At 45.5% G+C, this 27,338-nt stretch overlaps 1 protein-coding gene across 2 annotated transcripts in view; it reads left to right on the forward strand.

The window, feature by feature from the left end:
- tpr.S (translocated promoter region, nuclear basket protein S homeolog) overlaps positions 1 to 27,338 on the forward strand; it is a 103,215-nt gene that overhangs the window by 55,477 nt on the left and 20,400 nt on the right. For both annotated transcript variants that reach the window (XM_018261191.2, XM_018261192.2), the window contains exons 31-38: positions 1,375 to 1,585; positions 1,801 to 1,944; positions 2,175 to 2,373; positions 2,590 to 2,792; positions 21,016 to 21,074; positions 21,348 to 21,541; positions 21,779 to 22,036; positions 22,606 to 22,727. In XM_018261191.2, the coding sequence (XP_018116680.1) occupies positions 1,375 to 1,585; positions 1,801 to 1,944; positions 2,175 to 2,373; positions 2,590 to 2,792; positions 21,016 to 21,074; positions 21,348 to 21,541; positions 21,779 to 22,036; positions 22,606 to 22,727 (1,390 nt within the window). The remainder of the gene's footprint in view (positions 1 to 1,374; positions 1,586 to 1,800; positions 1,945 to 2,174; positions 2,374 to 2,589; positions 2,793 to 21,015; positions 21,075 to 21,347; positions 21,542 to 21,778; positions 22,037 to 22,605; positions 22,728 to 27,338) is intronic.

Raw genomic sequence — 27,338 nt, forward strand, 5'->3', positions numbered from 1 at the left:
CAATCCGAATATATGTGTGTGAACAAATATCTGGTCCAGTGACATAATTAGCGATACAGCAATCGCAGTGCAGCAAAAGTTAGTTCAACACACCTGTATGGATAATATGAGTACTAGGCCACAAAGACTCCCGATGTTATCCAGATTCCAACTGGGGTCGGGGAAAAGAGGTAAGATTTTATACCGACCGTGCGTCCAGACGCGCCACTAACGATGCATGTTTGGTGTATAGGCTCCGCATTAAATAAATACCAGTGCCCTGCGTCCTTCCTCACATTGTGATTCCTTTGAGAAGGGAAAGCCCGTCCCTCAGGAGCAGCGCTGCACCTCAACAGCCGTTTCGCTACAACCGTAGCTTCATAGTGTTTATTTTAATTTGCTTTTCTACGCACCTGATACCTGAGAGGGATCCCTCCTTCAGGATGCAGCACTGCTTGGTTTTATTGCAATAAATTTTTATTGAATATAGCAAAAAAGTTGTACATAACATTACCACAGAAGCATCTCTAATACACATCGGTATACAGAGCATATCAAAGGTGACACAGAAAATCACAGTAGGCATTGAGATATTAACAGTAGAACAACTACAATTAAATGTACCATAAAATGCACAATACTGAATATCAGTTAAAACAGTAAGAAAATAAAATCAAATAAAAGAAATAATGAAAAAGGAAATAAAACCATTTCTACACTAACATCAAAATAAAACTCTTGTTACTATAGAGAAAAAAGGATGCTAGGAACACCAGGCCCAAATCTATATTCAATCCAAGGACTCCAGACCACCAAAAATTTCTGATGTGTGTCAAGTAGTATGCTAGTCATCTTTTCCTGCGACATAATCCAATCGACTCTAACTTTAACAGGGTCAAATGGTACGCACCTCTGTTTCCAAGCATGAGCTAGGGTCTTTTTGGCCGCAGACATAATAAAGGTAAACAGACGAAATTGAGCATGGGGCTTAACCCCTAATAACGCTAATGCAGGATCCCTGGGTAGGGAAACGTCAAAAATAGAATAAACCATATTAAACACTCTGATCCAGAACCTACGCGCCATAGGACAAGACCACCAAGTATGCACTGCTTGGTTTTAATATGTTTTTAACCTTTACTTCATGGCATGGTTGTGAATAAATATTGCCTTTTTAGTATTTGAGTTTGGATTACTTGCATTATGACTTTTTTTTTTTTTAAGAGTTGATTTGCTTGGAGGTTAAGTCCCAATTTTGGTAGTTTCTAATTGATTATTGGGTTTGAGGACACCCAAATATTCTCAACTCTTGATCATAACAATTATTCTTTTTCTGTGCTTAAAAAATTCTTGGTAATTTGCATATTTTATATTTATTTTGATATTTTACCACAGGACAAATGCATCTTTGAACACATGTCAGAGCCAGTTGCAGAGTGTCAAGGATGATCTAACAAAAATAAAGGCAGAGAAAGAGAAACTTCAGAAAGAGCTTGACGCCAAGATCCTGGACATACAAGAGAAAATCAAAACCATAACACAAGTTAAAAAAATTGGAAGGAGGTACAAAACTCAATACGAGGAGTTAAAAGTGACTCATGACAAGGTAAGGCTTTCAAAGGCCAAGTTATTTTAACACATCTAATCTGTCAGATCAGTCTAAATCTTATTCTACGAGACCAGTTGGACAGATAAGAATTGATGTAGTATGTAATACTATTTAATACTATTTAATCTGGAAAGTTATCCATAAACCATTTAGTTTGCTTTTGCAGTCTGTTTTTCTTATTAAATATATTGTTTTTTGTTTCCTCTGTTAAGATGGTGGCAGAGGCGTCTTCAGCCAAGGCAGATCAATTGCAGGAACAGGCTTCCCAGAAAGAAGTGCAGGAGCTAAAAGACAGTCTTCAAAGATCTGAGGCCAAAGTTACAACCATGCAAACAACTGTGGATAACATGCAAAAGGTTACCATCTTAAATAAACTACTACTTGGCAAACGCTTTTAATAATGTTTCAGTAATATTTATTTAAATTGCTCTGAACCTAACAAACATACAGTTAATAGTTCTTTGTGGCCACTTCATTTTCACTCTTCTCATGACTGCACTTTTCAGAAATTACTAATCTTTGTTTGACATTCCTTCACAAATTGAAAAGCGTTTCACTATAATATTTTCTAAATCTAATCTTTCAGACTTTAGATGATAAAGATAATGAAATAAAAGAGCATCAGGAGCAAATCTCGCGCATGCAGGCAGAGTTGTCCCATCTTCATAAAGACCTCCAGGATAAGACTGCTCAAGAAGAACAGATGCGTCAGCAGATTAACGAGAAAGAGGAGAAGACAAAGAAAACACTATTGGTAGTGAGGCAGAAACTAGCACAGAATAATGGTAAGGCAGCCCATATACCATACTAAAAGTTAACATAAAGGGATATCACCCCTTTAAGTAATGATAATGAGCTCTGTAAAAGTAAGCCTGTCCTTTCAAAGCTGTTCAATTGAAATCCTCCCTTGCCACTATTCACCAGTCAATAATGGGGCCATTGTTGGTTTATATGCACATGGTTACATATGGCAGCCTTAACTATGACAATTCTGTTTGTAGGTGCTAAGGAGCAACTAACAAGAGAAAATGAAGATCTTAAACAGAAAAATGCCAATCTGGAGCAGCAGAAGGAAGAGTTGGAAGTACGAATGAGTGCTCTGCGGTCTCAATATGATGGGCGTATTTCTCGTCTAGAGAGGGAGTTAAGAGAGCAACAAGAGAGGCACCATGAACAACGTGATGAGCCTCAAGAAACTACCAGGGTAAGATAAACCGCATACCTTTCCAAACATGGACAAGTACAGGATATCCAGAATAGTGTTGCAGATGCAGTCTTTGGCACTATAGCAAAATTACCTAAGCTGGCCATACATGCACTCAATACAGTCTTCATTATTGTTTGCGCGTGTGTGTGGCAATCTAACCGGTGTATGAATATTGAAAATGTAATTTGCCAGTTCACCATGTGAGCCAACGTGTGTGGTGCTTAGGCAGATTAAGTGTAGATCAGTCGCATCTTCACAATAGAAGGGTAGCCATGCCTTCTGTGGCCCCTAGTACACTTGTCAGAGATCATATCAAATTGTCTTTATACACTCAGGATGTGTTTTTAGTCACCAAAAATGTCTATAAAGGCCCTCAAACAAGCACTTAAACATTATCCATTCATGATGCTAAATCTTTATCCTAGAGTCACCAAAATGGCACACTTGATGAAAGTGCTTTACATTCTCAGTCAATATTAATCTTGTCACATGCGTATAGCTCTGGTTTTGTCAGTGAGTGGTCCCTCTATGGTTGAATAGCATGAGTGCAGCAGAACTGTTTATTCTTAAGGCCAAAGAAAAGTAGCTCTTCAAAAACTGAACCACAAAGCCATGCATTAGATGTGTAGCCCAAGTCACTAAATACAGTAAATGCATCCTCTTTATGCCTTCATATTATTCAACCTGCATTTATTCTGTTGATGGTTTCATTGAAATGCTGACCTAGCCATACACCAGGAATTTGTATTTCTCTTGCAGATATCTGTGGGACACAGGGACCATGGGGTTTAGCTTCTACCTTCAGGAGGCAGGACACTAGAACAAAAACTGACTCCGCCCCCTTAAGCTATACCCCCCACTCACCGCAGGGGAGCTCAGTTTTTCTAGTGTCCTCAAGGAGTCAGGATGTTAATCCAGTCAGGATTATTCTGCGGCCAGACTTTGTGTTTGGCACCAGGGGTTGTCCTGGAGTTCTCTGCTTAAGGGAATCTCCTTTTAGGCTTCCCCCTTCGTGGGATATCTGCACTGGGGCGACTAAGTCTCTTATGGAGCGAGCCACACAGCACTCAATGGTGTCATGTAACATGAGCCGCAGCTGTCCAGAGCAGAAGGCTGAATGCGGGCATCCTGTGAGATGATGGATGTCCAGGGTCTGTGAGTATTGGCGTTTTTACGCTGGAGCAACTATTTTGGCGAGTAATGGTGGTTTTTGTGCCCCCCTCAACCCCACCCCGGGTCCTATTGTGTCTTCCGACTGCGGCACCAGCGTGTTCTGTTAGGCGCGTGGGGAAGGGCGCACCTGGAGGTTATTTCAGTGAGCCTGCGTTCCACTGCGGAACGCATAGGCGGTTCTCGGTTGGCGATGACGCATCACTTCCGGCAGCGCCATTTTAAGTGCGCAAGTGATTTGAGCAGCGTGTGGCTGCTTGCGGCCAGCCAAAATTCAACGCCTCAGGGAGAAAAGGTTGTCGGCGGCTAGGAACAGCATTCCTAGCGCGCGTGTGCAGGACCTGTCCCAGTGTTTCTAGCCGGTGCTACGTTGACTCAGCAAGACAGTACTTTTTCACGGTCAGACACAGGGGCCAGGGGCTGGGAGAGGGTGCCGAGGGGGGCAGGCACAAGGGTAAAAGCTTCTTCAGAGCTACCTTAGAGTGTTGTGGTTTTTAAAAAAGATTTAAAAAATATATAAAAATTTAAAAAAAAAAAAAAAAAAAAAAAAAAAAAAATTTTTCTACCATGGCGGATAAAAAGTCTGAAGGACCGTTTGCTAGGACCAGTCATGCTGTTTCTAAAGTTAGATATTTAGCATGCTCCAAGTGCCGCAAACGCCTACCAGCTGGTCATAAAGAGACCTTATGCAGTAACTGCGTTCCGCCTTCTTCGGCTGAGGGGTCACTGAGGGCTCAAGAACTGCAGGAAACTGCTGTGTCAGACAATAGGGAGGATAATTCTCCTCCGCATGTACCGACCGCCACTGCTCAAACTCACATAGTCGCTGAAGTAGCCCCGCCTGCATGGGCAACCCAGTTATCTTCAGGCATTCCTAAATTGGCGGCATGCTTAGATAAACTTCTAGACAGACTAGATCAGGGTACAGTGGAACCTAAGACCCGTGCCCACAAACGTGCAGTTCCTTCAACATCTCTGGAACTCAGTGAGGAAGAATCTATAGCCAATTCTCCTACAGAGGATGATTTTTCACAAAGTGAAGGTGAAATATCAGATGACCAAGAGGATAATGAGGAGCCGACTAGATCCTCAGAATCTATAGACAAGTTAATTTTGTCAGTAATCAAGTGCTTGGATCTCAAGGAATCTGAGCTTTCATCAGATTCTTCTCAGTTAATGTTTAAACGTCAGAAAAAATCGGTACCAATATTTCCTTCTCACCCTCAACTAGACAACATTGTTCAGTCCGAGTGGGAACAACCGGAGAAGAGATTTCAGGCTAATCGTCGTTTTCAAAGACTTTATCCGTTTCCAAAAGAAAATACTGACAAATGGGGTTCTCCTCCATCTATAGATGCTCCGGTTTCTCGGCTGTCTAAGAATACAGCTCTGCCGGTTCCAGACGCATCGTCCTTCAAGGACTCTATGGACAAAAAATTGGAAGGACTGTTGCGTGCCATTTTTTCCTCATCAGGAGAATCCTTAAGGCCCATTTTTGCAACGGCATGGGTAAGCCGAGCTCTTCAGACTTGGATTTCATCCTTGATGGATGATATTGCTTCAGGAAGACCTAGACAAGAACTTCTTGACATTACTTCACAAATTAAGGATGCATCCGATTATATTTGTGAGGCATCTCTTGATGCAGCCCAAGTAGTAGCGCGTACTTCAGCATTATCGGTGGCGGCACGCAGATCCTTATGGTTGAAACTCTGGTCAGCAGATCTATCATCAAAGAAATCTCTTACCACTCTACCATTTAAAGGAAAACTTCTGTTTGGGTCGGATTTGGATAAAATTATTAGTCAAGCCACAGGGGGCAAGAGCACGCTCCTTCCCCAAAATAAACCTCGGTCCACTTTTCGGAAAGGACGATTTTTTCGTTCCCCACGCTACACCAAGACTTCAACTTCCAGGGACTTCCAGTCTCAGTCCTCAGGAAACAAAAACAGATTCCAGAATAAGTTCAAGAGCAACTGGCAGAACAGACGAAACCAGTCAAAGCCGTCAGACAAGTCATCTTCAGCATGACTACCAAATCGATCTCAGTCTGCAACCTACAGTCGGGGCCAGGTTGCTTCACTTTCAAGAGGTTTGGCGAAGAACCACTCAGGATTCTTGGGTTCAAAAAATTGTATCCCGAGGGTATCAGCTGGAGTTTTCTTCCACCCCTCCATCTCGATTTTTCATGTCAAGAGTGCCAACAGAGCCACAAAAGAGACAAGCCTTTTTCGCAGTAGTACTCAATCTAGTACAGGAAAAAGTCATTGTACCTGTTCCCCCAAAGGAAAAATTTCGAGGGTTCTACTCAAACCTCTTCATTGTGCCAAAAAAGGATGGCTCCTTCAGACCAGTATTAGACCTAAAAAAGCTCAATACATTCATTCGACCAGCTCATTTCAAGATGGAATCCCTACGTTCAGTAATTGCCAGTATGAGACCGAACGAGTTCATGGCCGCACTAGATATCCGGGACGCGTATCTTCATATCCCGATTTTCCAAGTCCATCAGAAATACTTGAGGTTTGCTTACCTAGGACTACATTTTCAATTCGTAGCACTACCATTCGGCCTAACCTCGGCTCCACGGATCTTTACCAAGGTGATGGCAGCAGCGGCGGCATCTCTCAGAGTACAAGGGATATCCATTACGCCCTATCTGGACGACATTCTTCTGAAGGCGCCATCTCACCAAGAAGCACAGAACAATCTGGCCCAAGTGATACAATCACTGACAAGCTTGGGTTGGATAATCAATACCACAAAATCAAAATTAGTTCCCAGCCAAAAACTAAAGTTTTTAGGTATGATTTTCGACACAAAGAATCAGAAAGTTTATCTGCCACAGGACAAGATAGAGAATATTTTAACGTTGGTACGACGTCTCGCCAAGACTCCGAACACTACCGCTCGGTTTGCCATGAGAGTACTGGGATCCATGGTGGCCACAATAGAAGCGGTTCCCTTTGCGCAGTTCCATCTCAGGGAATTACAATGGAACATTCTAACACAGTGGAACAGAACAAATCTGTCTCAGAGAATAGTTCTACTTCCCAAGACCAAGGTGTCATTGGCATGGTGGCTGAACTGCAACAACCTGTCCAAAGGGAGGAACCTTGCAGATCCCCAATGGCGGATCCTCACTACGGACGCCAGTCTAAGGGGCTGGGGGGCAGTGTTCGGCACACTCACAGCTCAGGGGATTTGGTCATCAGCAGAAACTCAACTGCCAATAAACATTCTAGAACTAAGAGCGGTGAGAAGGGCTCTCAGTTATTGGCAACAGATAATGAAGGGAATAGCCATCCGAGTTCAATCGGACAACGCGACAACGGTGGCTTACTTGAATCACCAAGGAGGTACTCGCAGTCGACAAGCACTCCAGGAAGTAAGCCAAATTCTGTCTTGGGCGGAAAAACACAATGCAACTCTATCCGCAATATACATTCCGGGCCTCGAAAATTGGGAAGCCGATTATCTGAGTCGACAGACACTGGACCCAGGAGAGTGGTCTCTAAAGCAAGAAGTGTTCACCTTGATCACAGAAAGATGGGGAATTCCGGACATAGATCTTATGGCGTCAAGAGCAAACAGGAAGGTACAACAATTCATGTCTCGTTGCCGGGATCCTCTAGCACTCGCAGTGGATTCCATGACGGCTCCATGGGAGTTCCAACTAGGCTACGCATTTCCCCCTCTTCCTCTGCTACCCAGGTTAATTCGAAGAATTCAAAGAGAAAATCACACAGTGATTCTAATAGCACCACACTGGCCTCGACGAGCATGGTTTTCCGATCTGATAAATCTGTCCAGAGAGGATCCATGGCCACTACCGAATCTACCAGATCTACTATCTCAAGGCCCCATAGTACATCCCAACTCGAAGATGCTCAATTTGACGGCATGGCTATTGAGACCCTAGTGCTGAAACGAAAGGGGTTTTCTTCAGAGGTAATAAAGACCATGATAGCAGCAAGGAAACCAGTCTCGTCGAAGACTTATTACAGAGTGTGGCGTTGTTTCAAAGATTGGTGTGTTCAAAAAGGAATACCTTTTGAGGACTGTTCAATTCCTGGCATTTTAGAATTCCTTCAAGTTGGGTTGAATAAGGGACTGTCTCCGGCATCATTAAGATCCCAAGTATCAGCACTTTCGGTTCTGTTTCAAAGGAAGCTGGCAATTAATGCGGATATTCGAACATTCTTACAAGGAGCAACTCATATAGTTCCTCCATATAGAGATCCTCTTCCTCCGTGGGACCTGAATTTGGTGCTGTCGGCATTGCAGGGTCCTCCGTTTGAACCCTTGGCTTCCATTCCTATGGCGTGGCTTTCCTGGAAAGTGGCTTTTTTATTAGCTATTTCGTCAGCGCGCAGAGTATCCGAACTGAGTGCTCTATCATGTCAACCACCCTTCTTGACATTTCATCAGGATCGAGCGGTTCTACGCACCATTCCTTCATTTGTACCCAAGGTCATATCGGATTTTCATATCAACCAAGACATCACAGTACCATCGTTCTGTCCTCATCCTAAATCAGCTAAGGAGATTGCCTTGCATGCCTTAGATCCTGTAAGAGCCATTAAGTTTTATTTAGACAGAACCAAGGAATTTCGGAAATCATCTTCATTGTTCATCATTCATTCAGGAATACGCAAAGGTTTTCCGGCATCTAAAACGTCCATATCCCGATGGATAAGAGAAACTATTAGACGCGCCTACGTGGCCAGAGGAAAAACTCCTCCAACACTCATCAGAGCCCATTCAACGAGAGGTGTCAGCACTTCATGGGCCTTCAGGAATCACGCCTTAGCCGAACAAGTTTGCAGAGCCGCAACATGGTCCTCTATCCATTCATTTACAAAATTCTATAAATTTGAGGTCTTTGCGGCATCGGATGCACGCTTCGGGAGGAAGGTATTACAGGCCGCGGTAGTTTAAAGACTTCGGCCTCGCTTCCTCCCTCCCTATTAGTTGGGACAGCTTTGGTATGTCCCCATGGTCCCTGTGTCCCACAGATATCTGCAAGAGAAAAGGGGATTTTGTGTTACTCACCGTTAAATCCTTTTCTCTTCAGCAGTCTGTGGGACACAGGGCATCCCGCCCAGGAAGCGATTCCTCAGACTGTTATTCGCCATCAAGTGGTTGTTTGTATATAGTTATGGAGTTCTATTTCTTCTTGGTTAATTCAAAACTGAGCTCCCCTGCGGTGAGTGGGGGGTATAGCTTAAGGGGGCGGAGTCAGTTTTTGTTCTAGTGTCCTGCCTCCTGAAGGTAGAAGCTAAACCCCATGGTCCCTGTGTCCCACAGACTGCTGAAGAGAAAAGGATTTAACGGTGAGTAACACAAAATCCCCTTTTCTTTCCCTCTGTAAAAGCGTTTTTTTTTTTTTTTTTCCTTCAATGTCATTGCGCCTTTTGAGGCCCCCTTGAATGTAAAATAAAATATAAATCCTTATCATAGATTGTATAACAAAAATAGAGATTATTTTTTAATACATAGGTGGTGAAACGTCTAATTCAGTAACATTTCTCTCATGTCGCAAGGTACACAGGATAAGGGTTTGTTCCATTAGAATGCAGGACACTGCAGTGACGTCAAATGCAGCCCCTCCCTCAATCCTTATAACCCCTTGCTCAGCCAGAATTGCTCAGTTTTTTTTTCCTCAACACAGAAGGTTAGGACTAGCCTCTAGGAAGGCCCTGCACAAAAACAACTTTGGCTAGTGATTAGCGCTAGTAACAGGGTTGAGACCCGAGTCCAATATATGCCTTATGCTTAATGTTATACCCCTCTGCAGCATCGGATACTGTTCTGGCTTTTCTAGAGCACTGGCTGACCTAAGTTCAACTGAATAGCAGAGTTTGGGGGGCTCCTACCACTGGCAGTGACAAGTGCTCCACTCAAACTCTACTCCTGAGGTAAGCGGGCTTTCCGGTTGCTCCCTCTGCCTTAATTTACTTGCGCAGCATAGCTGGTCCACATTTTCTCGCTCGACCACCTTATATGGGCAGTTCAGTTCTGGAAGTATTGCAGATTGAGGAGCGCCCTCCTCCCACTGAAGAAACCCCAAGTCAGACTTCAGCTCTAAGAGGGGCAGCTCCTTTCAGAATCAGGGCTTCTGTAATTAAAAAAAGTAGCCTGCCCTCTCGTTCCTCCACCACATTCATGCATTGGTTCTCCAACAAGGGCAAATGCCCCAATCTAAAACTCCTCTTCCCAACTACTGCGCAGAACTGCTGTATAGCCAAACATTAAGGGGCAGAATTTTTTTTTTTTTACCCAGAGATCTGGGGCATGCTCCAAGGAGATAACGGAGTACTACCTTCAAGTAACCATTAAGACCCTCCAGGAGATTGGTTGGACGATAAACTTACAGAAGTCCCTTCTTTCTCCCAGTCAATGCATGACCTTCCTGGGCCTCCAGTTCAACAAGCGTTAATAATGGGTGTTTATTACTTGGTAGATAAAGAACTCAAATTGCAGACCTTGATCTATCGTCTCAAGGCAACACTATGAGAGTTCTGGGCCTCATGGTTTCCTCCATACAGTCAGTCCCATTTGCCCAATTTCACTCTGCCCCTTGCAGGTGGCCATACACAAAACCTGGCATAGACTCTCCCTGCATCACCAGATGTCTGTCATCTGGCACCAATAGGTCATTGACTTGGTGGCTTTACCCCACCAGGCTACCTTGGGGTCGAACTTTTACCAAACCAGAAAGCCTTACAGCTTCTGGTAGATAGGTGGGGAGAACCTGATGGCATCCAAGCACAACTGCAAAGTTCCTGGGTTCTTTGCACAGTACTGTGACCCTCTGGCAGCACGATTGGAGGCCATGATGATTTATTGGCACTTTCATCCCACCTACGACTTCCCATGCTTCCTCGCATTCTCACAAAGATACACGGAGAAGCACGGTCATCTTGAATGCCCAATGTTGGCCCAAGAGCCTCCAGTACCTTTCTCCTTGGTCTGCTTGGGGGACACAGGGACAATGGGTATAGCTAACACCACTAGGAGGCAGGACACAACAAAAAACGAACTAATCCCTCCTCCTCCTGCTATACCCCAGCTCCCAGGCGGAGCCAGCTCAGTTTTAGTTGTGTCCTGAGGAGGTTAGGACATAGGCTCCTTCAGGAGTTCGTTTTTATTTTCCATTTTTATTTATTTCTTTGTTTTTATTAGTCTTATTTCTATCTGGGGACGGAATGGGCTTCCACACTGTGTGTTTTGCCTTCATTACCTCCTCCAACTGGATGTCTCCGGGGTCTATTGTGCCCTGGCACTGACCACCCAGACCTTGGTTTTTATTCCCCCTTCCACTAATGTGGGGATGAACCGTCTGGCCGGCAGACTACACAGAACTGGGCAGGTAAGCATCATTTTGTTTTACCTTGCCCTGTTTTCTTCCATGGTTGGATGTAACTCTGCTGGGATAGGTGACTCTGCTGTTTGTTTATGCACCTGAGTACTACCTTCTATTATAGGCAAGCATTTGGGGTCTGCCTTCCGTGCAATCTTCCCCTCTGCTCACAGCGCTGCTCACAGCGCTGCTCCAACCCTCTGCCAGACTACAGCCCTCACCTCGGTAAGGACATTGTATCTAGGCGCGCCGCGCGCCTTCAGTTTGTTCGCGCCGCGCGCCTTCAGTTTGTTCGCGCCGCATGGCGCTTCCTCCACTTCCGCCCAGCAGTTACTCAACCCGGAAGTGTGCGCACATAGCGCTTCACACTGGGAAGGCGGTCCCTGCTGTTCGCGCCCTTACTGGAGTGGGACATACTGCGCAGCTCTTGCCTCACGGAGCAGTTCCCTGGCACCTCTCCCTTAGGGCACGCGGGTTTACCTGCCACACGGTCCTCCCCCCTAGCCTGTCTGCTGGGCTATTTACCTTTTAACCTCTGCACTGCCTTACCTCCCTCACGGTCTGGTTTCAGGGGTAACCTGTACTCATTAGGGGGTTAGTGTTTAGGGTCCTCCACCCTAGTCCTGGGACTTCTAGCTAGTGGGATTAACCCCTGCTCCCTTGCAGACTCAGTATTTTTCAGGAACAGTTTTTTCCTTGACTAAACTTCTGAATTCTTTATTCTAGCACCATGTCTGAGAGTTCCAGTGACAACCTTTTTCCACGGACGGCAGTAACTGCTAAAGTGACCTTTTTGGCCTGTGCCAAATGCCGCAAACGTTTACCAATTGGTAACAAGGAACCTCTCTGCTCCACGTGCAAGCCACCTGAGCCTGCTCCGGAAAATCCAGTACTCTGACCTCAGGTAAGCTTAGAAAACCAAGGGGCTCCAGCGGTTCCTGCCACGGACCCCCCCACCTCAGGGCTCCCCTCCACCGCCCCGGTGGGCCTCCCAGTTAGCCTCTGGCATTCCCAAACTGGCCGATTCCCTGGACAGACTCCTTGCCCGCTTGGATAATCCCAAGCCACCTAAGCGCAGGGCACCTTCCCCATCTGCAGTGGACAGCGATGAGGAGTCCTTCTCCCATTCTCCCCTCCACATAGCCTCAGGAGACGATCAGTCCCTCTCCGATGGCGAACTTTCCCAGACTTCGGATCACGAAGAGGAGGATTCCCCAAAGCTATCCTCTGAGGCTATTGATTCTCTCGTTTCCTCTGTTTTGGAAACTTTACACTTACAGGAACCTGGAACCAGTTCCGGTTCGTCCTCGGGCCTCTTCAAGCGGAAGAACTGCCCTTCTCCTTCCTTTCCTTCCCATGATCGGCTCGATCAGATCATTCAACAGGAGTGGGACAAGCCTGAGAAGCGTTTTCAACCCAACAGACGCTTCTTTAAACTTTATCCATTTCCTTCGGATCTCACTGAGAAGTGGGCTTCTCCACCTTCGGTGGATGCTCCCGTGTCACGTCTTTCCAAGAATACAGCCCTGCCGGTTCCTGACGCAGCGTCCTTCAAGGATCCCATGGACAAAAAGATCGAAGGTCTCCTGCGTTCCCTTTTCACCACTACCGGCACCTCCTTGCGTCCGGTTTTCGCTTCGGCATGGGTGGCTAGGGCCATGCAGTCCTGGTCGGAGGCTTTATGCCGAGCTATTTCCGCCGGGGTTCCTCGAGAGGAACTTTCGGAACTTGCTTCTCAGATCAGGGAGGCCAGCGACTACCTTTGCGAAGCATCCCTCGATGCAGCTCAGGTGATAGGCCGTTCTTCCGCTCTTGCGGTAGCCGCCCGTCGATCTCTTTGGATGAAGCTTTGGTCCGCAGATTTTTCATCCAAGAAGTCCCTGACTTCCATTCCATTCAAGGGCAAGCTCCTTTTTGGTCCCGACCTTGACAAGATCATCAGCCAGGCTACGGGAGGCAAAAGCACTCTTTTACCCCAGCCCAAGGCTCGCCTTCCCTTTCGCAAGGGAAGGAATTTTCGTGGCTCCCAGAACAAGTCTGCTAGGTCTTCTCCCCCTAGACAATCTTCCAACTTCAGAGGGCACTTTGGGAATAAGGCCAAATCGTCATGGCAGTTCCGTAAACCCTCCTCTAAGCCAGCCTACAAAACCTCTTCTGCATGACTGCCAACCCTTCGGGCCTTTGCCCGTCGGGGGACGACTGCAGCATTTTGCCTCCGCATGGACCACCCTGACTTCGGACTCCTGGGTACACGAGGTGGTGACTCGGGGTTATCACTTAGAATTTTCTTCCCCTCCACCTCACCGCTTTTTCATGTCCGGGCTTCCCCTAGATCGCCCAAAGCCCAAGCGCTCGGGGGGCCATCGACAACCTCCTTCGTTCGGACGTCATCATTCCGGTTCCGCCAGGAGAAAAATTCAAGGGCTACTATTCCAACCTTTTTGTGGTTCCCAAAAAGGACGGTTCTTCACGCCCGATCCTGGATCTCAAGGAACTCAATGCGTTCATCCGGCCGAGGAAGTTCAAGATGGAGTCTCTCCGCTCCGTCATTGCTGCGATGTCTCCGGGCCAGTTCCTTGCTTCTCTCGACATCAAGGACGCGTACCTGCACATCCCCATTTTCCCTCCCCATCAGAGGTTCTTGCGTCCAAAACCAGCACTTCCAATTTTCAGCCCTCCCGTTTGGGCTCACTTCAGCCCCGCGAGTATTCACCAAGATCATGTCGGTGGCCACGGCACTGATCCGGACTTCGGGGGTGTCCATCACTCCATACCTCGACGATCTTCTCATCAAGGCTCCGACCTTCTTAGCAGCCAAACAGGCAATCCAACTGACCTTAGACCGGCTGCAGGAGCTGGGCTGGTACATCAACCGCGACAAGTCTTCCCTATTGCCAAGTCAGTCGATGGTTTTTCTGGGGATGCTCTTCGATACACAGACACAGACGGTGTCTCTCCCGCTAGACAAGGTCCTTCATCTTCGCTCCTTGGTGCTGTTGCTTCTCTCGAGACCGAGGCACACGGCGAAGTTCTGCATGAAGGTCCTGGGAGTCATGGTGTCGACCATAGAAGCAGTCCCCTTCGCGCAATTCCATCTCCGGGAACTTCAATGGAACATCCTCTCGGTCTGGAAACGCAGATCCCTTCTTCAGGAGATTCGCCTATCGCACAGGACCAGGTTTCTCTCCACTGGTGGACTCTCTCCAGCCACTTGACCAAGGGCAGACCTCTCGGGGACCTGCGCCTTCTCACCACGGATGCCAGTCCGGCTGGGGAGCGGTCCTGGAGGGACGGTCAGCACAGGGTCTCTGGTCCTCCGCGGAGCGACGTCTCCACATCAATCTTCTGGAGATTCGGGCCATCCGCCTGGCCCTGTTCCACTGGCAGCCTCTACTAGCCGGTCAGGCGATCAGAATCCAGTCCGACAACGCCACAGCCGTGGCCTACGTGAATCATCAAGGCGGCACCAGAAGCAGGAGCGCTCTCAACGAGATCGGCCTCATCTTTCGCTGGGCGGAGACGCACCAGGCACATCTTTCCGCGATTTACATCCCGGGACTTCTCAATTGGGAGGCGGACTTTCTCAGCCGCCAATCCCTGGACCCGGGCGAGTGGTCCCTAAACGACATTTTTCTGCAACTCACCCAGAGGTGGGGCACTCCACAGGTCGACCTCATGGCCTCTCGTCACAACCGCAAAGTGCCCCTTTTCTTCGCACAATGCAAGGATCCACTGGCCCTAGCGGCGGATGCCCTGACGGCTCCTTGGGACTTCCGTCTCGCCTACGTCTTCCCCCCCTCTGCCTCTTCTTCCCCGAACCATCAAGAAGTTGCAGAGGGAGCACACTACTCTCATTCTCATCGCCCCCAATTGGCCTCGGCGCACTTGGTTCTCGGATCTAGTAAACCTATCCGTCGACGAGCCGTGGCCCCTTCCCGCCATCCCAGACCTTCTTCATCAGGGACCAATTCTTCACCCGGGCCCCGTCAACCTCCAATTGACGGCGTGGCTCTTGAGACCGCAATCCTAAAGAGAAAGGGATTTTCCGACGATGTTATACTGACCATAAGAGCGGCTCGCAAGCCCGTCTCCGCCAGGACTTACCACCGGGTCTGGTCCACTTATCAACGGTGGTGCCTGGCTCAGGGAGCGGATCTCCTTCGCTTCTCCGTCGCCAACGTGTTGGCCTTCCTACAGGAGGGGCTTTCCATGGGGCTCTCCTTGGGCTCTCTGAAATCCCAGGTCTCGGCCTTGTCTATCCTGTTTCAGAGGCGCCTTGCCTTCCATGCCGACGTCAAGACCTTCCTGCAGGGAGTGGCGCATGTTCGGCCTCCCGTTCGGTCCCCCGTTCCGCCCTGGGACCTTTCTCTGGTTCTCCGTTCTCTCCAACGGCCTCCGTTCGAGCCCCTGTCTTCCATTTCTCTTCAATGGCTTACGTGGAAGACTGTTTTTCTCATGGCCATCGCATCGGCTCGTCGAGTATCTGAGCTGTCTGCCCTTTCATGCAGATCTCCCTTCCTCCTTTTTCACGAGGACAGGGTGGTTCTCCGTACCATTCCTTCCTTTCTTCCTTTCATCTCAACCAGGAGATCACCATTCCCACCTTTTGCCCTTCTCCGTCCAACCCTAGGGAAGTGGCCCTCCATTCGCTGGATCCGGTCCGGGCCCTCAAATTCTATCTTCATCTAGTCGAGGACGTCCGCAAGTCCGACTCTTTGTTTCTCATTCCCTCTGGCCCGCGACAGGGTCTTCCTGCCTCCAAGGCGACCATTTCCCGCTGGATTACGCAGGCCATACAGAGGGCCTACACGGCTCGGGGACTATGCCCCCCAGCTAGGATCAGGGCTCATTCCACCAGAGGTGTGAGTACGTCCTGGGCTTTCCGGAACCAGGCTTCAGCTGAACAATTGTGCAAGGCTGCCACATGGACCTCTATCCATACCTTTGGCAAATTCTACCACTTTGATACCTTTGCGGCATCTGACACCCGCTTCGGTAGGAAGGTACTGCAAGCCGCGGTGGCTGGTTCCACGTCGGCCTCTACCTCCCACCCGTGATTCTTGGGACAGCTTTGGTATGTCCCCATTGTCCCTGTGTCCCCCAAGCAGACCAAGGAGAAAAGGAGATTTTGTGTACTCACCGTTAAATCTCTTTCTCTCCAGTCGCTTGGGGGACACAGGGCTTCCCTCCCTGGTGAGGCCTTCACCTGTTCTTTCAGACATGGTCTCTAGTACAACCTTTTTATGTATATAGTTACAGGCTTCACGTTTTTTGGTAACCTCCTGTTCCGTACTTTGGTACAAACTGAGCTGGCTCTGCCTGGGAGCTGGGGTATAGCAGGAGGAGGAGGGATTAGTTCGTTTTTTGTTGTGTCCTGCCTCCTAGTGGTGTTAGCTATACCCATTGTCCCTGTGTCCCCCAAGCGACTGGAGAGAAAGAGATTTAACGGTGAGTACACAAAATCTCCTTTTCTCAGAGGCCCCATTCCACACCAAAATCCTCAGCTCTTTATTTTAAAGGAACAGTTACACCAAAAAATTAGTGTTTGATAGTCATGAATATAATGTACTGTTGTGCTGCACTGGTTCTACTGGTGTTTGCTTCAGAAACTCTACTATAGTTTATATATTGGGCAGCCTTTCAAAGCTGAAAAAGGCATACACTCTGTAGCATTCGACGAGATTCTACTAAACATTTATCTACTTTGTATCCTGTGCTTGAATAGTTACATAGTTAAATTGGGTTGAAAAAAGACAAAGTCCATCAAGTCCAACCCCTCCAAATGAAAACCCAGTATCCATACACACCCCTCCCTACTTTCACACAAATTTACATTAATAAACAAGTTTAAAAACAAGGGATCTAGTACAGAGCCCTGTGGTACCCCACTAACAACGCTGGTCCAATTAGAAAATGTTCCATTTACCACCACTCTTTGTAGTGTATTTTTTAGTTCTCTATCCGGGTACAAACACTGTTTCAGGCCAACATTCCTTAATTTAACCAGTAATCTTCTGTGTGGCACTGTATTAAATGCTTTAGCAAAGTCTAAGTTAATCACATCCACTGCCATCCCAGAATCGAGGTCCCTGCTTCCTTCTCATAAAAAGAAATTAAGTTAGTCTGGCAAGATCTATTACGCATAAAATCATGCTGGCACAATAGTATAATGATTTACTATAAAGTCCAGTATCATATCCTTTAATAACCTGTCAAAAAGTTTTCCTACTACTGACGTCAGACTAACTGGTCTATAATTTTGAGGCTCCTTTTTTTCAAATAGAGGCACCACATTAGCAATTCGCCAGTCTCTCGGCACTATGCCAGACCTCAATAAATCCTGAAAAGTAAAGAGGTTTGGCAATCGCAGAGCTAAGCTCGCTAAGTACCCTGGGATGAATACCATCTGGCCCTGGACCTTTGTTTATCTTAACATGTTCTAGTCTCTCTTGAATTTCCTCATGTGTGAACTATGCATCATTGGGACTATTAAGAAGGAAACCTTCAATAACTGGTTCCTCATTTGCAAAGACGGACTAATTCAGAATCTGTGATTTATTTTGTTTTAATCAACCAGCTGACCCCCCCCCCCCCTCTGAAACTAAAGGTCCCACTCCTTCCTGCTTCATTTTTTTACTATTAACATATATAATAAAAAATTTGGATTGTTTTTACTGCTTGCTGCAATTTCCTTATAGCTTCTTTGCATGATTTATTGGCCTCCTTGTACCTTATAAATGATTCGGCTGTCTAACTTGAAAGCCTTAAAAGCACGTCTTTTCTTACCCGCCTCAACACCAACACTTCTATTGAACCAAAAGGGTTTTGCTTTGCAACGTCGTTCCTTGCTTACAAGAGGAATATACTGACAAGTATATTTATTAAGCAGCATTATAAAGACTTCCCATTTTTGTTCCGTGTTTAACCCTGTGAAAAGCATTTCCCACTTAATATGTTGCAGAGATGCCCTTATACTGTCAAAGTTTGCGCGTCTGAAATTTAGTGTTTTAGTTACTCCCTTATAGAATTGCTTCTGCAACAGAATCTCAAAGGAGACCATGTTATGATCACTATTCCCTAAATGCTCACCCACACAAATGTTAGAGATGAGTTCAGTGTTATTAGTTATTACAAGATCCAAAAGTTATTCCTAGTAGGTTCTTGAACGAGCTGGAATGTCATTCAGCTTATTTACAAATCTACTAGCTTTTTTGGCAACCCCATTACCCCAGTCAATGTCTGGATAATTGAAGTCACCCATAGCAACAACTTGACCCAGCTGTGAAGCCGCTTGTATCTGCAAGTGTAGCTGGGCTTCATACTCGACACTTATACGAGGTGGTTTATAGCATACACCAATGATAATTCTCTTTGTAACCTTTTGCCCAGTCAAAATCTCTACCCAGAGGGATTCTACACCCTCACCAGTGCCAGCTATGGTTATTTCTTTAGCGCATGGCTTTAATTCAGGCTTTACATACAAACTCCTCCACCCTCTTATATCCCTCTGTCCCTCCTAAAAAGGGTGCAACCATTTAAATTCACAGTCCAGTCACATGTTTCATCCCACCAGGTCTCAGTGATACCAATTATATCATAATTTTTAGAGCATGCAATTAATTCTAGGTCTCTCATTTTACCTGACAAACTCTGTGCATTTGCCAGCATACAGCGGAGGTTACTACTTTAACTTTTGAAATTTGCATTACTTAGTGGAGAATTATATGTTAAGTTAGCATTATTCTGTTTTCCTTGTAACAGAGGGACCTCCTTAACTAGTAAACTATATGCCTCCCCCATGACCCCTTACTAACCCCACTGCCCCGTCTACCCTAGCTTCCCCATAATTCTTTCTTATCCCCCCCCTTGCCTAGTTTAAACACTCCTTAGCCATTCTTTCCCCTAGCACAGTGGACCCCCATCCATTGAGGTGCAAACCGTCACGACTGTATAGGTTGTACCCCAAGGAAAAATCAGCCCAGTGCTCTAGGAACCCAAACCCTTCCTTCCTACATCAAGACTTGAGCCACGCATTTAGCTCCCTAAGCTCCCGCTGTCTTCCTAAACTTGCACGGGCAAAATTTGAATGGCTGCCCACATGGCTACACTGCAGCTTGTTATATAGACTAGAGATGTGTTTTTGACGCAAGCTCACCAGTTTTACCAGTAAAAGGCAATGGTATATTATATTGTCATTCCTTTAAAATAATTACATTTCTTTAGTATTATTGTTCCTTTAATGGGCTTGCTTTAGAGGCTGCTATACTAAGGGAAAAAGGTCTCTTGGACAAAGTCGCTTAAACCATGCTCAAAGCATGGAAACCATATACCTCCAAGATCTATCATAGAACTTGGAACTGTTCCTGCTGCACACAGCACCTGGTTTCCGATAATACAACATTCCATTGGTTCTGGACTTCCTTCAATCTGGCTTATCCAAAGGTCTACATATTGGATCCCCGAAAGCTTAGGTATCCAATCTCTCAGTATTCTTTCTCCATGTCTCTCCATGAGGATCTCTGGACATTCTTGCAGGGGGTTTCTCGAGTTGCCCCTCTTATCAGCATCTGGTTCCCCCTTGGGATTTAAACCTTGTTCTCAACGCACAGATGAGTCTCTAGATTCTGTGGACCCTTGTTTTCTTACGTGGAAGATGGTCTTTCTCGTGGCTGTCCATTTGGCACATATCTGAACTGGGAGTCTTGTCCTGTTCACCATCCTTCCTCCTTTTCCAGGAGGACTGCACAGTCCTTCGCACCACACCAAAAATTTCTACCCAAGGTAGAATGCGGAGATCATTCTTCCTTCGTTCTGCAACAGTCAGTAGAATAAAAAGGAGGGCTAAGCTGCATTGTTTAGATGTGTTTCGGGCCCTAAAGATCTACACCTCTTGCACCAAGTCCTTCAGACAGCTGCCTTATTTGTGATTCCCTCAGGTCCCAGGAAGAGTCTCCTGGCTACCCAGACCACTTTTGCTTGCTGAATAAAGGAAGCCGTAAGAAGTTCCTACCTTGCGCAGGAAAAAACACCTCCTCTATCACTGCAAGCCCATTCTACTTTTACAAGGCATATGGCATCTGCTGATCAGGTTTGCAAGGAGGCTACCTGGGTCTCCTTACACACCTTCACAAAATTCTACCAATTCAACAGAGGCAGCCTTCGGCTGTAATAGTCCTCCAAGCTGTCTTGCATAAACTCGAGGGATGAAAACATAATTTGCCTCTTTATAGGTCACTGGCAAGGCCTCATCTGGAGTATGCAGTGCAGTTTTGGGCTCCAGTCCTTAAGAGGGATATATAAATGAGCTGGAGAGTGCAGAGACATGCAACTAAACTGGTTAGAGGGATGGAATTTTGATGGTAGGCTGTCATGGTTGGAATTGTTTTCTCAGGGGGCTGCAGTATTCTGCCTCCTGGTGACTTTTAACCTCACTGTTCCGGCTCCCTTAAGACTGGAGAGAAAAGTATTTAACATTAGGTACATAAACGTTCCTTTTAGTGTATTTCATATGGATTATAGACTGAAGTGTTGGGGAACAAGTTGGAAAAAGTGTGTTTATTCTTTATGGTGTTTTTGCTGCAGATAATTCATGTCCAGATGACTTTTTGGAATTTTGTTTTTTCTACTTTGTGTACTATTATACTTTTAATTTGTTTGCTTTTTTTTTTCATTTTGTCTTTGCAGATTCCACAGCAGAGGCAAATTACCCTTCAACCTACTACTGCAGCTGGAGAAAGGGGAAGGTCAGCCACACACAAAAACAAATAACAATGTTATTAAAAATGTCTGGTTACAAGTGGCAATATTTTGGTCCCTATAACAAAATATAAATGAGACCATCCAGAAATCATTTGATGTAATGTTGTAATCCTGTAGGAAAATGTATACCCTTGACACTATTGCAGTTATAACCCATTTGGGGAATAACTATTCATGAAATATAATTTCATACCAAAATATAACTGTAATTGTTTAATAAAACAACCAATTTAAACACCCAGTTTTGCCATTTCTAGTGCGAACACTTCTGAACCTCCAACTGCAAACATCAAGCCAACTCCAAGTAAAGTGACTACGGCTGCTGTACCAGTAAACAAATCCACACCTAGAGCCAGCATTCGTCCTATGGTTACTCCTGCAGCTGTTTCTACACCAACCAGTACCCCAACAGCAACTGTAATGCCTACAACCCAAGTTGATCCACAAGAAGGTATGGACCAGATATAAAAAGTATGGTTATAGAATGTACATTTGGCAGACTGCGCACAAATTTCCCACACTTTCCCACACTCTCTAACTTGCATTCTTGAATGTTTACTGCTCTATCTTTCATATAAAGGTTCACATTTAAGGGAAGATAGTTTGTTTGAATGCTAGTATTATGAAGTAAGACTTGCTATTGTTCAACTTCAGCATTAATTTGTGGGGGTTTTTTTCCCTCCCTTAGTTCAATCTGAAGGACAAATGGAGCACGTTCCAGTTTTTGGGAGTGCTAGTGGATCTGTCCGTTCTACCAGTCCTAATGTGCAGTCATCCCTGCCTCAGCCAATCTTAACCTTACAGCAGCAAACACAAACTACTGCCTTTGTACAACCAACACAACAATCCCATGCCACTATTGAGTCCCCCACACAAGAGACCCCAGTGGAAATCGTCCAGAGCTCTCCAGTTGAGAGACCAACTACCTCATCGACATTTGGCACTTGTAAGTTTTTGATAGACTGAAAAATTATAAGTACTATATTTTCTCTATATTGTCATAACAAACGTGCCCACAACTCCGTGTTTTTGTTGCCGTTAGTTGCCAGCATTTTAAAGATCATTTTTCAAGCACACTGATGCTTAGTTCATGGTAAATGTAGATTCATCTAATCTAAAAGTGATCCTATACTATACCTTCAAGTATATGCACTTTCCAGGTTAGTGAATAGACTGGGATATCTTTGTTTTTGAAATATTACATTCTTTCCCCTTCGTAAGATGTTTTTCCCTGCAGTAAACCTTGCACGTGATGATCTAATAGTTTCCACTCATGAGGTCTGTTCGTTTTAGTATAAGTACTGCAAATCCCTTGTCAGTATGGACATATGGCATGAATTTTTCACAGTAGGAAAAAGTGTTCATCGAAGTGCATCAATAGAACATTGCATTTTTTCATATATTTAGATATTTGGCTAACCAGCAAAACAGCCACCACAAATGAGTAGCACTGACAACTCTCATAGAAATGCTACTTGTGATGTGAAATGTAGTGCCTAAAATGTTGTCTTACAGATTCTGCAACACCAAGCTCTTCAATTCCAAAGAGACCTCGAGAAGAGGAAGAAGATAGCACTATAGAAACTCCAGAGCAAATTGCAGATGATACTGACCAACAGCGAACTAAAAAACGGAAGGTTAGTTTGAGTTAATTCTGCATTTCGGCACTAACCCTATTGTACCCCAATCTGTGCACTTAGTTCTTTATTCCTCCGAGTATATAGAGGGCAAAGTTTCTATGCTTAACAGGTTCAGTATTGCTGCCATAGCAATGATATATTTTGCTCAAAACTCAGCCATACTAAAATGTTTTATAAATCCTTAACAGTTTTGTCTCATAACCCTTTAACAAAATTTGGACTATTGTCAGTTCGTACAGAGGTAAATGAACAGGGAGCTGTACCTGACTTAACTATATATTTTGTTCCTTTACTAATTTCCATTAGCCAAGTATTTTGGAAGGTATAGAGCAGGGGAAAAAGTATTGACGTGGCATGAAGTTTACACCAGATGTCTGTAACAATCAAAGTAATCCACACATACAAAGAACTCAAAACAAATTTAAGTCCATAAATTATGTGTAGTATGACACAGGGAATAAGTATTTAACATTCTTACTGAAATGTATTTAATACTTGGTGGAAAAGCCTTTTTTGGGGATGACTGCTTCAAGAATCCTCCTGTATGGAGAAACTAGTTGCATGCATTGCTCAGGTGTGATTTTGGCCCATGCTTCCACACATGGCTGGAACTAGGGCTAGGCGGAAGAGGCACATGCCTAGGACGCAGTGAAAGGGGGGGTGCCAGGCATGTACCTCTTCTGCTGCCAAACCCGTTAAGGGTCTTATCCCCTCACTGCTTTGGGGTAATCTGCTGTGTACGGTTTGGCAGTGCACGCGGCCAATTCTTCACGAGGCAGGGAAAGAACTTGCCAGCCAGGTTGCCTAGGGCGCCCAACTAGCTTGGCCCGCCTCTGTTTCCACACACTGTCTTCAAATCTTGAAGATTCCCGGGGGCCACTTCTATGAACTCTATGAACTCTAATCTTCAGTTATTTTCTGGAGGCAGAGCTCACTCGACTATTATATAGATAATTAATTAATTCATTCATTAATTAAATTAAAAAATACTCCAGAGGGGCCTTTTCCTAGGTCTAGTCATGCTTCAAAAGTAAAGCATTTAGCATGCGCCAAATGTCGCAAACGCCTACCAGCCAGTCATAAAGAACCGCTATGCAGTAGCAGTGCTCCACCTTCTTCGGCTGAGTCTCCTCTAGGGGCTCAGGAACCGCAAGAAACTGCTGAAACGATAGTCACTCGGGAGGATCCAATTTCTCGGACTCTCAGCAACTCTCTCTCAACCTCGCGTATCCACGGAACGTACACGCAGGTCATTGTGGCTAAAACTCTGGTCGGCAGATCTATCTTCAAAAAAGTCCCTTACCACACTTCCATTCAAAGGAGAACTTCTCTTTGGACCGGATTTAGATAAAATTATTAGCAAAGCTACAGGGGGTAAGAGCACTCTACTTCACCAAAATAAACCACGTTTAAATTTTCGCAAGGGACGCTTTTCGTTTTTCACTGAACACCAAGAGCACGAATTCTAGGGACTTTCAACCTCAGTCTTCCGGGACCAAAAAACAGTTCCAAAGTAAATTCAAGAGTAACTGGCAGAACAGCCGTAACCAGTCCAAACCCTTAAGACAATCATCTTCCGCATGACTACCAAGTCACTTCCGGTACACATCTACAGTCGGGCCAGGTTTGATCAGGATCCTTGGCTACAAAACATCGTATCCGGGGGGTATCAACTGGAGTTCTCTTCCATCCCACCTTCTTGTTTTTTCATGTCAAGAGTGCCAACAAACACCAGAAGGAGAAGCATTCTTCTCAGCGGTTCAAAATCTACTACGAGAAAAGGTCATTACTCCAGTTCCCCCCCAAAAAAAAAGATTTTGAGGGTTCTACTCAAACCTCTTTATTGTGCCAAAAAAGGACGGGTCCTTTAGACCAGTATTAGATCTCAAACAGATTAATACACTCATTCATCCATCCAGCTCGTTTCAAAATAGAATCCCTGAGGTCAGTCATCGCAAGCATGAAACTGAATGAATTTATGACGGCACTGGATATCAAGCACACGTATCTTCATATTCACATTTTCCAAATCCATCAAATACTTGAGATTTGCTTACCAAGGACTTCACTTTCAATTCGTGGCACTACCTTTCAGCCTAACTTCAGCACCGTGGGTTTTTACGAAAGGTAATGGTAGCAGCGGCAGCATCACTCAGGATTCAGGGAATATCCATAACTCCCTATCCTGGACGATATACTTCTGAAGGCACCATCTCGGCAAGAAGCGCAGACCAATCTGTCCCAAGTACTACATGTAGGTTGGGTGGTCAAAACTAGTTCCCAACCAAAGATTAAAATTTCTGGGGATAATTTTTGATACAAAGAAGCAAACTGTTTCACTGCCACCCGACCAGATAAACAACATTCTATCGTTAGTGCGTCGTCTCATGATGACAACTAATATTCCATCCAAATTTTCCATGAGAGTTCTGGGATCCATGGTAGCAACGATAGAAGCAGTTCCCTTCGCACAGTTCCAGCTCAGGGAATTACAATGGAACATTTTAACACAATGGAATCGCACAAACCTCTCTCAGAAAATAATTCTACTTCCCAAAACCAGAGTGTCCCTGACTTGGTGGCTTCACTACAGAAACCTGTCCGAAGGGAAAACTCTGTCAGATCCACAATGGCAGATTCTCACCATGGATGCCAGCCTAAAGGGCTGGGGGCAGTCTTTGGCTCTCTCTCTCGGCTCGAGATCTGGTCCGTGACAGAAGCTCAACTTCCGATAAATATTTTGGAACTGCGAGCGGTGAGAAGGGCTTTCCGTTACTGGCAACAATTAATGAAAGGCAGAGCCATTTATGTTCAATCGGACAATGCGACAACGGTGGCTTACCTCAATCACCAAGGGGGTACTCGCAGTCGCCAAGCACTACAGGAAGTAAGTCGCATACTGTCCTGGGCGGAAAAACACGACACCACCTTGTCCGCAATTTACATTCCGGGAATAGAAAATTGGGAAGCCGATAACCTGAGTCAACAGAAGTTGGATCCAGGAGAGTTGTCATTGAAACTGGAAGTTTTCATTGCAATGAAGAAAAGATGGGGCACACCAGAGGTGGATCTCATTGCCTCAAGAGCAAACAGGAAGGTTCAACATTTCGTCACGTTGCTGGGACCCCCTAGCTCTCGCAGTGGATGCCATGACGGCGTCATGGGATTTCCAGCTAGGCTATGCATTCCCACCTCTTCCTCTGCTACGCAGATTAATTTGACGAATTCAGAGGGATCACACAGTGATTCTAATAGCACCACACTGGCCTCGACGAGCATGGTTTTCCGAACTGATAAATCTGACCACAGAGGAACCATGGCCATTACTAAATCTACCAGACCTCCTATCTCAAGGCCCCATAGTACATCCCAACTCGAAGTACTAAAGCACAACGTTTTTTTCTTCAGAGGTAATCAAAACCAAGGAAGCCAGTCTCCTCTAAGACCTACTGCAGAGTATGGCATTGTTTCAGAAATTTGGTGTGCGTAGCAAGGGATATCCTTTTATTTCTGTTCAGTTCCTAGAATTCTGGAATTTCTTCAGGATGTGCTAGACAAAGGGCTGTCTCCGGCCTCTCTAAGATCCCAGGTATTGGCACTATCTATTTTGTTTCAAAGTAAACTGGCAATGCGGACATTCACACCTTCTTACAAGGGGCAACTCATATTGTTCCTCCGTACAGAGAACCACTTCCTCCCTGGGACCTCAACTTGGTCCTTAGGGCTCTTCAGAGTCCACCATTTGAACCCATGGCTTTGATTCCTTTGGCATGGCTTTCTTGGAAGGTGGCTTTTCTACTAGTAATTTCTTCAACTCGTAGAGTATCAGAACTAAGTGATCTCTCATGTTAACCACCCTTCCTGATCTTTAATCCAAGCGGTTCTACCCACCATTCCTTCGTTTGTGCCCAAGGTGGACTCAGAATTCCATATCAACCGGGACATCACGGTGCCATCGTTCTGTCCTAAACCGAGTTCACCAAAGGAAATTGCTCTTCATGCTCTGGATCCTGTGAGAGCCATAAAATTCTACCTGGAGAGAACTAAAGATTTCCGCAAATTTTATTCTCTTTTCGTCGTACATTCTGGAATACACAAAGGACTTCCAGCATCAAAAACCTCCATATCTAAATGGATAGGAGAAGCCATTCGATGCGCCTATTTGCTAGAGAGAGAACTCCTCCAGTACTCATGAGGCCCATTCCACGAGCGGTATTAGCACTTCTTAGACCTTTAGAAATCACGCCTCAGCCAAACAAGTTTTCAGAGCCGCTACATGGTCCTCAATTCACTCTTTTACAAAATGTTTTTGCGGCATCGGATGCACACATCGGCAGGAAGGTGTTACAGGCCACGTAAGTTTAAAGACTTTGCCCTCGCTTCCTCCCACCCTAATCTTTGGGACAGCTTTGGTATGTCCGCATGGTCCCTGTGTCCCACAATATCTGCAAGAAAAAGAGATTTTGTATTACCGTACTCACTGTTAAATCCTTCTCTTCAGCAGTCTGTGGGACACAGGGCCTCCCTCCCGGGAAGTGACTCCTCAGACTCTTTTTCCCATTATTCAAGTGTTTATTATTGTATATAGTTATGTGAGATTAAATTCTC

Source organism: Xenopus laevis, chromosome 4S, assembly GCF_017654675.1.
Source record: "Xenopus laevis strain J_2021 chromosome 4S, Xenopus_laevis_v10.1, whole genome shotgun sequence".
Classification (NCBI taxonomy): Eukaryota; Metazoa; Chordata; class Amphibia; order Anura; family Pipidae; genus Xenopus; species Xenopus laevis.